The 14,779-nt window shown below is 32.5% G+C and overlaps 1 protein-coding gene across 2 annotated transcripts in view; it reads left to right on the top strand.

Moving 5' to 3' along the window:
• Positions 1 to 14,779, top strand: part of LOC123013062 (zinc finger protein ush) — a 94,314-nt gene that overhangs the window by 56,719 nt on the left and 22,816 nt on the right. The window contains exon 1 of one of the 2 annotated variants that reach the window (XM_044411378.1): positions 9,944 to 10,169. The exons of the other annotated variant lie outside the window; for it this stretch is intronic. Within the exon in view, the coding sequence (XP_044267313.1) occupies positions 10,061 to 10,169 (109 nt within the window). The 5' untranslated portion in view covers positions 9,944 to 10,060. Of the gene's footprint in view, positions 1 to 9,943; positions 10,170 to 14,779 lie in introns of those variants that run through there. 2 annotated transcript variants of the gene reach the window in all.

Here is a 14,779-nt window from a genome sequence, read left to right as displayed (position 1 = left end):
TGAACTATTTATAGCTATGAGTGAGGTAGTAAAGGAAAAGTCTTATTTTAAAAAACAATATTATAACAATTATCACTTAATAAAAATAAGTTATTAAATAAAATTAAAAGTTTATTAACTTCAAGCTTTCCAAATTGATTACTTCCGACTATTAAAAAAGTGAAATTACTACAGTAGAACCCTTATAACGATAAATCTGCTCGAGTAAATAGTTTGGTCTCTTGTTGATTTGTTTGTATACTACATACTTCTTTAAAAGGTTCCCCTATATACCGAGTACGTTTCTGGTATTGAGGTAGATGTAACAAAATTTTAGTTTCGTCTCAGATAATAGCGAGAAATTGCGAGAAGTTTGGGAAGTAAATCGGATATTACGAGGGGGCTTGGAAGAAATAAAAGACCTTGTATCTCAATTTGAGGAATTGTATTAAAAACTGTGATTTTATGTGCTAATCATCATGTTTGCATTTGTTTTCTTAGTTTTTAACAACTTTTTTAACAGAGAATACTTTGTGCAATATTTTTATTATGTAGTCTGCTACATCAAAAAAATAATTTATCTAAAAAAATTAATATGTAGTTATTTATTGTAAGAGTGTGTTAGATAGCGTTTTATCCACGCAAGAATGTTTAACCGCGAGAACGTCAGTTCGAGCGATTAATTTTCTTAAGTGGATAAAACGCGACTAACACACGACTGTATATAACGTTTTATCCACAATCACAGGCCCAAATTATTCCAAACTTAATTAAAAATTAAACTGACATTTAAACGTCACGCCAAATGTGCTTTCGGTTAAACGTAGTAAGCTGTTACGTGGTGCGCTGGTTACTAACAGTGGAATATAGTTACTTTATTCCACTAGTGGATAAAGCGGTAGTTTATACGCATCTTAAGTGTGGAATAAAGTCTCTTTATAGAGTGATTGTGTATATAAAATATTGCCTACAAAATATGTGTATGGATGTACATATTTAACTTTCTTATTTAATAATTTTGACCTTTTGGCGTTACACATAATTTCTATTGAGAATGCCAATTTGATTACAACAGTTGAAAAAGTCGCACTAATATCTACTAGATGGGGATTTATTAACAATAATTGTTGCTAAATCGATAAAGAAAGAAAATAAGAAGCTAGATCAACGTAGTTAGAAATTTCTGTAAAAATAATCTGCTTTTCACACATGTGCCTTGATATTTTTTATAAAAATGATCTGATAAGAGATAAGATTTACCTTAAATAAGACTGTCTGACAAATATTTGTTGTACTAAAATATTTGCTTTCTGTTAAAAATACTTGTAACTCTAAGTAAATAGTGCTAGTATTAAATTGTTTGGGGCGAAACTTTTTTAAGCATTTATCAAAGCAAAAAAAAATGGAAAATATATGTGTTAAAATTAGAAAAAAATCTTAATTATACAATACCTTTATGTACCAGGTGAATAAAAAGTATGGAACCAAACGTTTTTTGCTTAAACTATTTATTTTTTGAAAAAACTAATTGATGAGTGCTAAAGTACTATAAAAATGTGATGATTTAACAAGAATAAATTTTTTCGAAATTTCCTTTTATTTTTGAGTTCTACAAAAAAAATAATTTTTTTAAATAGCAACCCACTATAAAAGCATTTTTCTCATAAAATCTATACTCTAAGGATTACAACTATCTGCTTTATTTTTAATTTTCAAAAAAAAATTTTTCACAAAAATTGCAATTTTGACAAAAAAAATCGCATAACTCAAAAACAAAAAATTTTGTTCTGAAATTACGATCACATTTTTTATATTAATTATGATTTTCCGGAGGCAAATGATTAAAAATAAAACCGCTTGGTTCCATACTTTATATTCACTCTGTATATGTCTGCCTGTTTTTGTCTTTTTTACAAAACTACTAAACAAACATTTCTTAAATATTTTAAGATTTTAAGCTTAAAAAATAAATATTGCTTAAAATAAATTTTAAGAATTTAATACTCCTACATTTTAATTTCGTATGATCAAATAAATGAGCCATCTAAGTCGTCTTTGTGAAAAAAAACTTTAAGAATAGGGCGTAGTACTTTAAGTGAAATTATTATTGCTATTAACGTTAAAAAATTAACTAGAAAATATCTTTCTGGTATATTGGTTACATCAATTTTGGTGGATGCGCTGGGTTAGTATATTAAGCTTTTTAAGTTTTTCGATCACTTTGGATTGTACTGTTAGATGAAGTATTTTAATAAAAGGAAGTTAACTCAAGTATTCATCTCTGCGTGAAAGGTCGTCAATTCGCCAAAGCCTTAGACACTCTGAGAGCAATATCACAAACGTTCGAGTTTCTATATGAAGCGACGAGCTGTCATCTTTTGACGAGTGAGCCTCTCTTTGGGTGGTATCTTTCGGGTCGATCGAACGTCGTCGAAGTGTTCGACACTTTTGTCTCTAATAAAGTCGGTCACGTGTGATCGAATGAGTGACATATCTCGCGTTGCCAGCCATTCTGCATTTGGCAGCGGGGGTTGTGACAGTCGGGCGGGCGACATTTCCCCGTGCTCACGTTGACTGCTTATCTGTAGGACGCAAGGCGACCACGGGGCCGAGACCGGGATGGGACTATCACAGTTTGGCAGGCGGCGATGGTGGCCTGGCCCTAGTCGGTCACCACTCGTGTGGAAAAATGATAGTGAATACCGCCGATTCGCACCGACGACGGGACCTCGACGAACCATCGATTAATATGTTCCTGTCGTACCAATAATAACGATTTTTATTTTTTTACTTTCTAAACCTTTCAAGTTATTTTACGCCTATAGTTCACAACAAAGTTTTTTTCATAAAAGTTATAGAAGATTTTTTCGATTTGTAGAAACAAACTACTAGTTCTCTAATTTCCTGAAATATATTCTTTTTAACTTTAATAGTTATTTATTTATACAGTATGTCTCCGGATTGGGTTTACAAGAGGAAAACATTTTTTTTCTTTCTTTTTACGGCAAAACTGCAAACGAAAAACATTTTTTGCTTCACCTGAAACTTCATTATTCTGATTCAGTGAAAAGAAAAGTTAATTTCTCTCTTGATTTTGGAATAACTTTTCTCTGCTTTTTATGTCCTGACAACTATATGTCACTTTGACAATTAATTTATTAATTAAATAATGATAGTTCTTGTTAAAAATGACTTTGTTTTCTATCTTAAAGCTGTTTCTTTGAGTTGATATTTATCAAAATTATGTTTTTTACAAACATTTTTGTTACTTAACTTGCGAAAATAAATTGTAAAATTATCATATCGTGTGATACATCGTAGTAATCAGGAACAAAAAGACTTTTCAAAAATACCGAAATCAAATATGGCGTCCATAAGAAAATCAAAAGTTGAGTGTTGTAACTCTGATATCAAGAGCGCCTTGGAAAATACGATGACAGATTAAGATTCCTTGTAAGAAAGTGCCTTAAGAACGTCCTAGTTAAAAACGTCTAGGTCTTTTAGTTTTCGCTTGAAAAAATAAAAACAAAAATTACAAATTTCCGATGTTTTCCAATAATTCAAAAACATAAATGACACATTAAATTTTCTTTCAGATTATTATTGTTCAGTATAAAAATGCCCAACTTTGCCCTAATTTAACTGACCTCGTATCTCTTATAATAACTGAGATGCCCATGATGGAGCTCGAAAAACGAACACCCTGTATATCAAGGGCAAAATAAGGAGATTTTGGTCTTGAGGGCCGTAATTGACAAATGTATCCGTGGTACATACAATTATTGTATTTTGGATTACGCTTTGCATCTCTCAAATAAAAATTTTAATATTTCCGTCAATTTTGTGATTTCGTGTGTGTTATAAAAAAGTCCAGAGGCCTATAAAAGCCAAATTATGTTCGCTTTTGAGAACTTAGAAACAAGTTTATAGTTCCAAAATACAGTAAAAACTCAAAAGTTATTATACTTAACCACTTAGCAACATTACTTTTATTACATGTAGATTTTTATATCACATTTAGGTTTATTATCTATATTAGCTCTTACAAGTTGATTAATTGATATCTCTGTTTGTCACAGAAAGCCTTGACATACTTTATTTATTTTCTTTGCTGCTTCATTACAGCAAACTATTTACCTGAAATAGACAATATGCAACTTTGATTTTTATTAGGTATAACATTTTTTCAATGTGTTGTTGACCTTGTTTTTTGTAATAAATTTAGATCCGTTGGAAATTAGATCGAAATTAGATGAACTCAAATAAACCACACATTGATGTAAATCTTTTTATGTTATCAGATTTTATCATTATCAGCTTTCTTTACAAGTATTCTAGAAACACTCAAACATCTGTACTCGTAAAGTTGCTTCAAAGTAAATAATGGGCTAATCTATCGGCGGTTTTCATCTCAATATTTTAGTTGTATTTTAAAGAAATACATAAATAAAGAAAAATATTAGGCGTACTTTATAAATTAATATGAGATATTACTTTTACTACATTAGTAAAATTGTCCCAGTTTTTCCTTTTTATGTAGATTAATACGGTAGGTATACGAGTATGTATAGTGGTGTTTTTTTTTTAATTTAGCGCCAAAGCTATTTATGAAACTTTGATTGTGAACGAACCATCGTATTGAAAGTTACTAATCTCACATTTGACACCTTGCCGGGCGTATTAATAATTGTGGTCCGTTTGCAGTCACCGCTAACTATGACGCCAAATTTAAATAAACACTCGTTATATTTGTATGCAACTGCATTTTCTGAGGTGAAATATGTCAGGTCAGGTTATAAAACGTTTGATTTTTGTGTAAAAGAAGAATCTGTGGTACAACTGACAAATTTTGAGCTAGAAGGTTCCACACTTTCATACAGGAAAAACATTGTGAAAAATGACAGAATTGGCGATAGCTATGGCACGAGATGTACGTTTTTATTGCCTTTAATAATTTAGATAAATTATTTCTAAATTCCACATCACACCTTACCGGTTATCACGAAATCTTTATTCGAAATTATCATTAAAACAAAATTTCATCATCATCTTGTTTACACCAGAAAAAAAATTAAAAATTAATAACATTATGAATTATAATTTGAAGTAATTATATTTTTTAGGGTAATTTGGGGTAATTATATTTTATCGTAATTTAAAATTTGTCATAATCTCATTTTTTTGTTGAAGCATTTTTCCATATTACTCTTTACTTTATTATTTTTTGTTTTTAGATTATAGAGCGTTAATGAACTGCACTCTTTCAAAAGTTTTAAAATTGACAATGTTTTACATTTCAGTATGTGTCTTTTCTTAGTCAAACGATAAATAAAAATGTGCAATGATTTTTATTATTTTTTTTTAATTATTTAAACTGGATATAATTACATAATTATTGTTCTTATTATAATAATTGTCATTTTGTTTACCATCGTTCTTACAATCACGGTATACCTATTCTATTAGAAAAATCTGAAATAATATTATAAATTTATGATGTAATGATTTTTGCTAATTATCTAGAAGTGAATAGCAAGATGAATTTTGATTTGGTTTATATTGAGTATTAGTGAGATTATTGCTCTAATAGGTATACATACCGGGAATATTTTATATCGAGAATTTCTCAAGAACTATTTGACATAGTTATTTGATTTTCGCGATTAGTCAGTTCTCGTTATTTCTCATTTGCTGTAATAACATTGAGAAGCTTCAAATGCCAATAATTAGTAAACCGGTATAAATAATAATCTCATGATCATGACGTACTCAAAGCCCAATCAATAATTATTGCTATATCAACCTTTCTATCTCTATATGTGATGTTCGAGACACGAAGTGCGAGGAGCAACCAAGAGTAAACTAGTTCCTGAGTATAATTAATTGCATCAAAGGTAGAACCACACCTTGTTTAACGTAACCCGGCATTAGTATGTCAAACAACTTAATCCACTGAAGCACGCCACGCCGATTGCGCCTTTCTTGCTCACTTAACAACGTTTATTAAGCAGAAAACTAATTATTTCTAAACGTATGAACATGGTCTGCGACAGGTGCACATCATACAACTTTTTCGTAAAGCATGGCTGGAGCTCAAAGGATTCCTTTCAAAAGTTTCATCGTTAAGTACTTTGATTATGGCTGCGGATGCATGCATCTCAAGCATCTTCTTCCTCTCGTGAAGAAAAACTTTAATTTCGGCACGTGCTAAAGCACGGGGGGTCATCAAATCGAAAGCTTTGTTTTTGACATCAAGCGGAGGTTTTGACTGGGTGTTTAGTTTCTTGACTATCACGTGGCGGAAGTGCCTCATCGGTGTCTATTACACATTGTTATCAATTATTTTCCATTGCACACCATTTGACGAATTTTAATTTATGTAGTAAGAAAATTGTGATTAGTACAGCTTTTAACGAATTTGGAAAGTTCATCTTTTCTTGAACAACTTGTGAAATTCGGGAAATATTTAATACATTATTTTCCTACACCAACATTTGCGTTAGCTCTCTTTTTTAATAATTGTATTTGTGGAATAGGTTCGTCAAGAGTTTTTCGAATTCTTATGAATGTTGATAACTAAAATTGAAGCTGGACTTTCCCAACATTTTTGTTTCTTTGAAACACATTTGGGCGTGTTGTATCGAGAAATCAGTTTGTTTTTCCGATTTAGATCGATAAATCACTTCGTGCATCGTCTTGATGATGTGTGTTGAAAGACCATCTGACGGAATGATCTCGATGAGCGGAAACAAGCCCATAGCTTGTGCTTTTTGTTTGTTTTTGGTGGCGTGGCGAGCTTCGATACTGATCTAATTCTATCCGCTTTGGTCCGTTACGAATGCATCTCGCACTCACCATCATCGAAGAATTCTTTAAGACCAAGTCTCGCCTTTCAAATTTTAACAGTTTTTGTTTCAGAAAGCATGCCACTTAAATATCGAAAGAACTGCCACGAGATTGTTATCGATAGCCGGCTAACGACGTGGATATAGGTTGTTTAAATTCCTTACTTAACATAACTTTCTCATATTAAAAATATTAAGCGGTAGTAAGCGTGAATGAAGCGCTATTGCAAATAATCAAAGACTAAATTATATGAAATTATATTATAAATGGAAAACAGCAACGGTCTTTAATTGGAATTTAATTGAAAATTCAGACGAATATTTTATTTATTTTAGGAGAACTAGTGAAACGGCCTGTGTTTATGTACAGAAGTTCTTGTTGCAATACCTGTTAGAAAGTGTAGAATCGTAACAATTTTATTTAAACCTTTTTTACCATTTTGCTTTTTGTTTTACTCTTTTAAAATTAAAAATAAATATTATTGTGCACGACTTTTTCAAAATAAGAACTCAACTAATCACAAGTAAAATAAAAACTTGCTTATTTTATTAAAGCTACAAATGTGCAATTGGCCACTTTTTTGAATAAACTGTGTTTCTACAATTTTTTCGAATATGCGGAACATGGTTTTGCTAAAGAGAGTTTTTTTTCAAATGTTTTGATATTTTTTTGTGTTCTAAAGGAGGTTCGGTTTGTGAGGTACTTTGAAATAAAGATTTATTTGTACACATATTTGTACTAGTCAAAGATTTTATTGATAATTTATCTAAAATACACAGTAAAAAGATTATTACTACTCGTATTTTTGCAAAACACACCAAAGTTATCATAATATTTTTTTAATGATAACCACTGTCTGAAGTTATTAAAAGCCGGTGAGGGGAAATTTCCTTTCTTTAATAATATCCAGTTTTGCAAATCTTAGTTGGAAAATCTTCCCTCATCTTGGTGGTGGCTTGGCCTATAAAAATGTATGGTTCTTAACAGAGTCATTTTCAATTTGTTGGGACATTAAGGTAATAATATTAAACCCAAGAACGGGCTTCGAGGTACAAGCCACCTACATGGTGCGATAACATCAATGGAACTGGTTCGACCAAATTATGAACCCGTAAACATTAAAATAAACAAGGCCGGCCGAGACCTGGACTGATGATGGTGATTTAGGCCGATAGATATGGTCGTTTTCCCAAAACGTGATATTAAAAAGGTTTAAGGAGCCTGCGTGAAGTCGTGTTAATTTGACCATGATGGACGAGCCAGTGAGTGTGAGAATTCAACCAGTGTTTTGTTTGCTTCGCCCTCCACACACGATAAAGAAATATGCGATCTTTATCATTTCGTCTGGGCTTCTATTATCACTTGGGACGCTTGGATGAAGCCGAAATTCTTCCAAACTGAAGAAACATCCAAATCACGATAAAATTATCACTGAGCTCATTTCTGTTATTGTTTGAATTCTGTCGAACTCTATTGTTGTTGGATTTATCACAAATTTATACATCCACGATTGTTATCAGTTGGCTGTTTGGAATGGGAGCTTATGTGTTACAGTTTTATTAATGATTCTTTCTTATTTTTGATTATTTAACAACCGGTCATTTATAAAAAAATTGACTTTAAAAAAATCTATATTCTACTTGTAAGGATTGAGTAAAAAAATTATTCTTTTAACAACCCATGTGAAAAAAAAACAAAATCAAAATCAAAATTTATTCCCGATTTGTATCAAAAATGATGCGTATTACGAAAAAAATTGTTATGCACCAAATTAAAACTTTTAAAATTCAAACTAATAATCTTGTTTTTTTTTCAGGTAAGAACTACAACAAGCCAACAAGCCAGTCTTATTAGATTTAACATTCGACCAGGAATGGCTATAGGTTAGTGTAATAACATTTGTTCGTTAAGGAGGTATTAGAACTCTTTGTAAATAATCCAAATCTTATAATTGGTCAAGTCATAATCATTGATTATTGTGATAATCGACTTTTAAAAATGAATATTATTAGAGGTACTCTTCTTATTAAAAATCTTAGCATTTTAAATATTTCTCTAATTATTATCAGAGTAGGTAATTTGATGAGAATTATTTATTGATTGTAATAATAAAAACTGATAAAACAAAACAAGTACTTTATCTTTAATCAGTTACAACTAGCTTTGTTTGAATCAGTATCAGGTGAACTTTTAGGTTAATTTTTTAACTGTACCTCAGAGCAAAACACAACCACCAAAACACAATTTTTTTAGGAGAGCATTTTTAAAACTATAATTTTGTTTCGGTGTCTGGTATATTCATAATATTCAAAAATAGGGAAAACTGGAGTTAATACTATTTTGCTCTGAAGAACAGTTATACTTGTTTGTAATCGACAAGAAATTTTAAGGTAGAAATAAGTTAATATAAGTATTCTATGCGTATCTTGCTTTACCATTTAGAATGATCTTCTTCATTATCAAGAAGCATTCTCACTTTTATTATTTATTTACTGACCCTATTATTTTATAATTATAATTACTGTTATCTTATCTGATGGAATTTTTTTTTATCTCAGACATCAAAGGAGAAGAAAAATAACACAAGCTTGGGGTTGTAATATAAAGAAATGTTAAATTTTTGGTGTAATTTGTGTTTGTGATTTTTGTAAAGTTTTCTTATTCAGTGCGCATTATTTTCCAAAATTAATTATTGTGAAAGCCTATTTTTAAATTGCGAGTTTTATACGTTATATCAGAATATTTGCTTTAATGGGACAGTTGTCGGTCGTTCCCAAGGCTGTTGTTATCAAAGGGAATAACATTCCTATCAGCTTATCAGCGGCCAACCCTATTTACACCCCTCTTTCATATGAGTCCACATTCACGGAACCAGAGATTAAAAACTCGATAATGTAAAAATATACAACAGTTACGAGGAAACTCTAAATAAAATACCCTAATTATTCTACTGCTATGGAATTTATGAGTTATTTTATTTTAAGACATGTTTAATTTTTTTTTCATTTCGCATCTTGAACCAAATAGGTATATCTTATCGCTTTATCGTTTCGATAAGAACCTTTAGGTATATAAAGCTGAGATATCGGTTAAAACAGTTTAGTAGTAAAGTTAATATTTTCATACTAGTTTCGGCTATGAGTAGAGTTTGCATCAAACGCAGCTTGAATGTGTTCTACATGCTTCATCATCACCCAGAAATTCTAAATCGGAAGTGGATAATTGCGACTTGAAGATGTTAGACACGTGCCAATGGCAGGCCGGCTATGGTCCTACCAAACTTCTAATGAACCGGTACTTGAAATCCGGGCATTACAAGTTCGCTAGGATCAAGAATAAGAGTGGTAAGTGCCTTATTACGTAACGCAAAAACGACACATCTTTTATGCAAACAATTTAATCTTCCCTCATTATTTGTCTATTGACTTTACAAATTGCGTTTCTGTTTTCTCGCGCTTTTATCGGATTTATCTGTTTGTTTTGTTGGTGAAGGCGTCCACGTGATCAACTCCAAATGAAGTCTTTTTTACCGCGAAACTCGACAAGGATAAATTGCAGTTAACAAATTTATATCCAGCGAAAGGAGCGCGCGACAAAAAGCTCCGCTTGTATGAGTGGGTAATAATCGGCGCTCTAGACTGGCGCTGTCTTTTTCTGGAGCGTCGGGATGCCGGCAAACGGCGACGCGACGTATAAGGTGCGGTAATAACACCCTGCAGACAATGATAAGCGCAATCAGATAGCCGGGGTATATATATCATATCACAATGGCATAGCAAAAATGATTACAAGAGACGTTCCTTCCTATATCACGCCAACTCGGTCGGTAATGTGAATCACGCTCTGCCGGTTCTTACACTCGCTTCTTTACCGACTGATTTATACATTCTGCCGCAAATACCTCACAACTCTATAAATCTTGACGGTTCGTGTTTCGTATCAAACGCTATTTATCGGCATTACGGCATTTGTCATTACCGAAAATTACGAATTTTTGAACCAGGAAATATTTTCTAAAAGGGTCAAATTTTGTTTACTGCTGATTATCGTTCAGATAACTGTGCCAAATCAGTAGGTAAATAATCTACTTAGATCAATAACATTTAATTTATAGTTGTTATCTTTGATTGCTAGTATGATTGTTTTTGGTTATTTGATAACACAATAAACATGTAATCGACTGGAACTTATTAACATGAATATGGTTTTATTCAAATTTTATTAGAGAAAAATTTATCGTAATTTTATAGTATGTCCTTTAATTTAGAACATTTTTCTTGATGTAACTAGTAAACTCGTGCTAATTAGAAAAAAACGAGAGGATGACAAATCCCTTTATTTTCTAATTAAGATCTCAAAAACGTTTTTCTCTTCATAATTTTTCTGATGCTAGCGCTTCGAAATTCACCAATCATTTGAAGCAAACTAATCGATGCATATACTCATTCGAATGTGTAAATCGGAAGAATAGTATATCTGGAGTTTTTGAACGTTCGACCGGAGCCGAGTCTGGAAGCCACTAATGGCAGATCATTAGGGGCCCAGGTAATCTGCAGCACTTTTTTCTAAACGCCAGATAAAAATAATAAATCATTGTGGTCTCCATGCGCGGTCTCTTCATGTAATTCTGATTACGGTGCTGCCTGCCGATAGATAACGTAACGTTTTACTCCGCAACCTGCCCAACGTGTGTTCCTCTTCGTAATATACGGCGTGTTCCCTCACATACCAAATTACCACCGCTATATTTATTTTCGCCTTATCTGATCCGAACGGATTTATCATAATGGACATACATTTACGCCGAAACAACCCACGATTATTTTATGATAAAGCGCTAATTATATGTGGATAGGTTGAAGCTGTAAAATGCTGACGGTCCTTCAGAGAACTTTCTCACAGAATTTAATTTATGCTCTTATCGAGTTTTTACAACAGAGGGCTTTAGCTTCATTTTGAATCATTTTAAAGTTTTGTTTATATAATTTACTAAATGATTTCACTGCGTTTGGCAGACCCATCCTTTAATCGGTAACTCCCTTTGAATAATAATTTAAGTTGATCAGTTACAGCTTACAGCGCCGTAAAATTTTCTCATAAACATGATATGTCGCTTCGTTTTATCTTAAGTCAACGTAGTCTTGTATATTTTGCTTATCAGCATGCAGTAAAGCGATGTTAGACGTGATAAACCCATCAAAGACCAATATTTAGCAATAAATCATCGTCTCGGAATCGAATAAATAACGTATCGAAAAAAACTACATAAATAATTTATTTGCAGGCAGGTTCGACGCATTTGACTGTAAATTTCGCCTTGACATACAGTTTGTATGTTAAACTTGTAAAAAGATAAGTCGCCTGCTTGGGTGGTTTTCGTACTTCACCGATCCCGTGTCTGATAAGAAATTGCGTATAGAGGTAATATAATGTATTGTGCATAACACCGGATCTCAGCAACAATCAGAATATTTATCTCCAGATCGGAGTCTCACCGCAAATTAACAACGCCGGTATCAAGATACCAAGTTATTGACTCCTGCCGGTGTTAATCCAGGAGAAAAAAAACATGATAATCCGTGAAACGCTCGAAAAGTTGAATCATAAATATTCAATAGCGCTCATTTTTCCCGGACTACAAAGGACGCCTGCCAAGTTGTCACTGTCTGCTGGAATCTCGTCGATCGCTCCCTCGCGGATAAGAAGGTGCGGAGGCGGCGAAGGGGTGGCGTAACCGAGTGGCTCATGTAAATACATTGACTTATCGCCTGTCAGATTTATAAAACTTCCACGAGTTGAGTACATTGTTATCTGTGGATCGCATTAGCGGAGCTGGTGCTTGTGGTATCTCTTCGGATGGAGAGGGAAATAGACTGCGGCGTTGTCGCTTTCGAGCTGTTTTATTCTGGATTTCGTTCTGTTGTATAACTTGGAACTAATTATTGTTTCGTAATGAGAAGAACAAATACAAAATAGTATCTACACAATAAAGTTAAAATGATTAAATTATTCAAATGCAAATAAATCCGACATGAATATTACGTAATAAACCAATGGTCAACGTCAACGTCGAAATTATTTTTATAAAACTTGCATCTTCAAACGTTAATGGTTAACTGATATCTTTATAAATCAAGCTAATTGATTAATCTTTAGAAAGCTTTTTGATACTTATCATAGGCACAGGTTTAATGACTATAATTAAATTAGAGTAGATTCTACTTTAGATTCTTTCAGAGGCATAAATCTCACTGACATGCACAAATTTAAATCAATAGAAGTAATTTGCAATACGTGAATCGTCTTACATCTGGAACAATGTTTTTTGGTTTGTCAAAAAATTACAGTCTTAATAATTCCTGTGAAAATAATTACTCTAAAGTTGTTTTTCTGTCAAGTAGGCTTTCACGGCCAAAATCAGTATAAAATTTATTTTTTCTATTTGGAGTCAAAGGAGTTAAATATTATTCGACATTTCGCCAACCTTCGAAAGTGGCTTCCTCAGAAGCAAAAGAAAAAGACGAAATAGCAGTTGAGCACAGTTGAGTATCTTAACAATACCAGAGGTGAAACTGAAAGAAATTGAGAGGGAAACGAGCTTTTTATGTTAATTTTTTTAAATTTATAATTTGTCATTTTTATATTTCGTGTATTTTATCCAAACCAATCGCCAACACTAATCTTTAAATATACGGAAGCACTATGTGTTAATTTGAATAAACTTGCAAATTGGGCGATGTGTTGGGTATAAATTTTTTTCGCATAGTTTGTATATCATTAATTATGACTAAATTCATTAGATAAAAATTAAAATTATTTAGGCAACATATTAATTAGACCTAAAATGTGCAAAAACTCCAGTCTAGCAACATGTGCAGGACATGTGATAATTATGTCAATTAAGAGTCAGTGAAATAGATCAATAGATAATTGGTGTGAATTAAGATAAGGATCTATTTTATCGGGCAATGTCATAGGAACGGAGAACGTACTTTACAATTAACCTTGTTCCAAATCAATTTATTTGGAAATACGAGTACTTTACATAACTAAAATTTTAAATTAAACCTCAGTGTTTTGTACAAGATGTTCCAGTTGCAGAGAGCTTTTCACTGTTGTATATATGTATATTTGTAAAAATTTTATAAACGTGTTCCGGCAGTGAAAGCGTTCACTTGAATGGTTAGCTATGCGTAAGGTCAGTTTCACTTTCTTGTGATTCGGCTGAAAAAAGAAAATATGAAAGAATTGGGACCACCTGTTGTCCGTGATACATTTTGGGTCACACCCTTATTATCTGATATTCCATGAAATTCAGTGAAGTTGTGGCGTTGAACACATGTTCCACTCGAATTTTCTCCATCCTCATTGATTTTTTTCAATTAAGATCGTCTCGTCGATAGTCCGATCTACGGTGTTTAATTTTTTTACGTTTTATTTATTGGCGTTATGTGATCGTGTGATTAAACCATCAGGCCATTTCGGCCGTTCTTTAAATCAATCTTCCTGTAATGGAAATGGCCAAGTATAACAATGCAAGAAACGGCAGTCGTCGCCCGGTCTGAGAAGGGAAGTGCATCGAGTTACGAGCATAGCGATCGCTTCGTTCAAGACACGACCCGAATCTCTAATGATGTATTCTGGGTATTGTTCTTTATGTGTCGGAACTAAGTGATTCCGAACACGTTTATACACACGGCTTGTGATAAGCCTCGTATCGGTTCTTGTGTGTACTGGCTATATGTTTCTTCAGTGAATAAGTAGATGGCCTGAACATCCTCTCGATCCTTTTATCAATGTTATACTTTATGAATTATGAATCGGCGATTTTTCTACAAGCGCCGATAACACAGACGGGAAACACAGGAAATAAAATATGCAACGAAACACAAGATTACATCACATTTTTATATTTCTGCTGATCGTGATAAAAAATTACTTAGTCAACTTTATC

The sequence above is a fragment of the Tribolium madens genome, unplaced genomic scaffold (assembly GCF_015345945.1).
Source record: "Tribolium madens isolate multiple individuals breed KSU strain unplaced genomic scaffold, Tmad_KSU_1.1 Scaffold_96;HRSCAF=242;Tcas5.2_LG5, whole genome shotgun sequence".
NCBI classification, from domain to species: domain Eukaryota; kingdom Metazoa; phylum Arthropoda; class Insecta; order Coleoptera; family Tenebrionidae; genus Tribolium; species Tribolium madens.
This window is presented reverse-complemented; position numbering and strand designations above follow the sequence as displayed.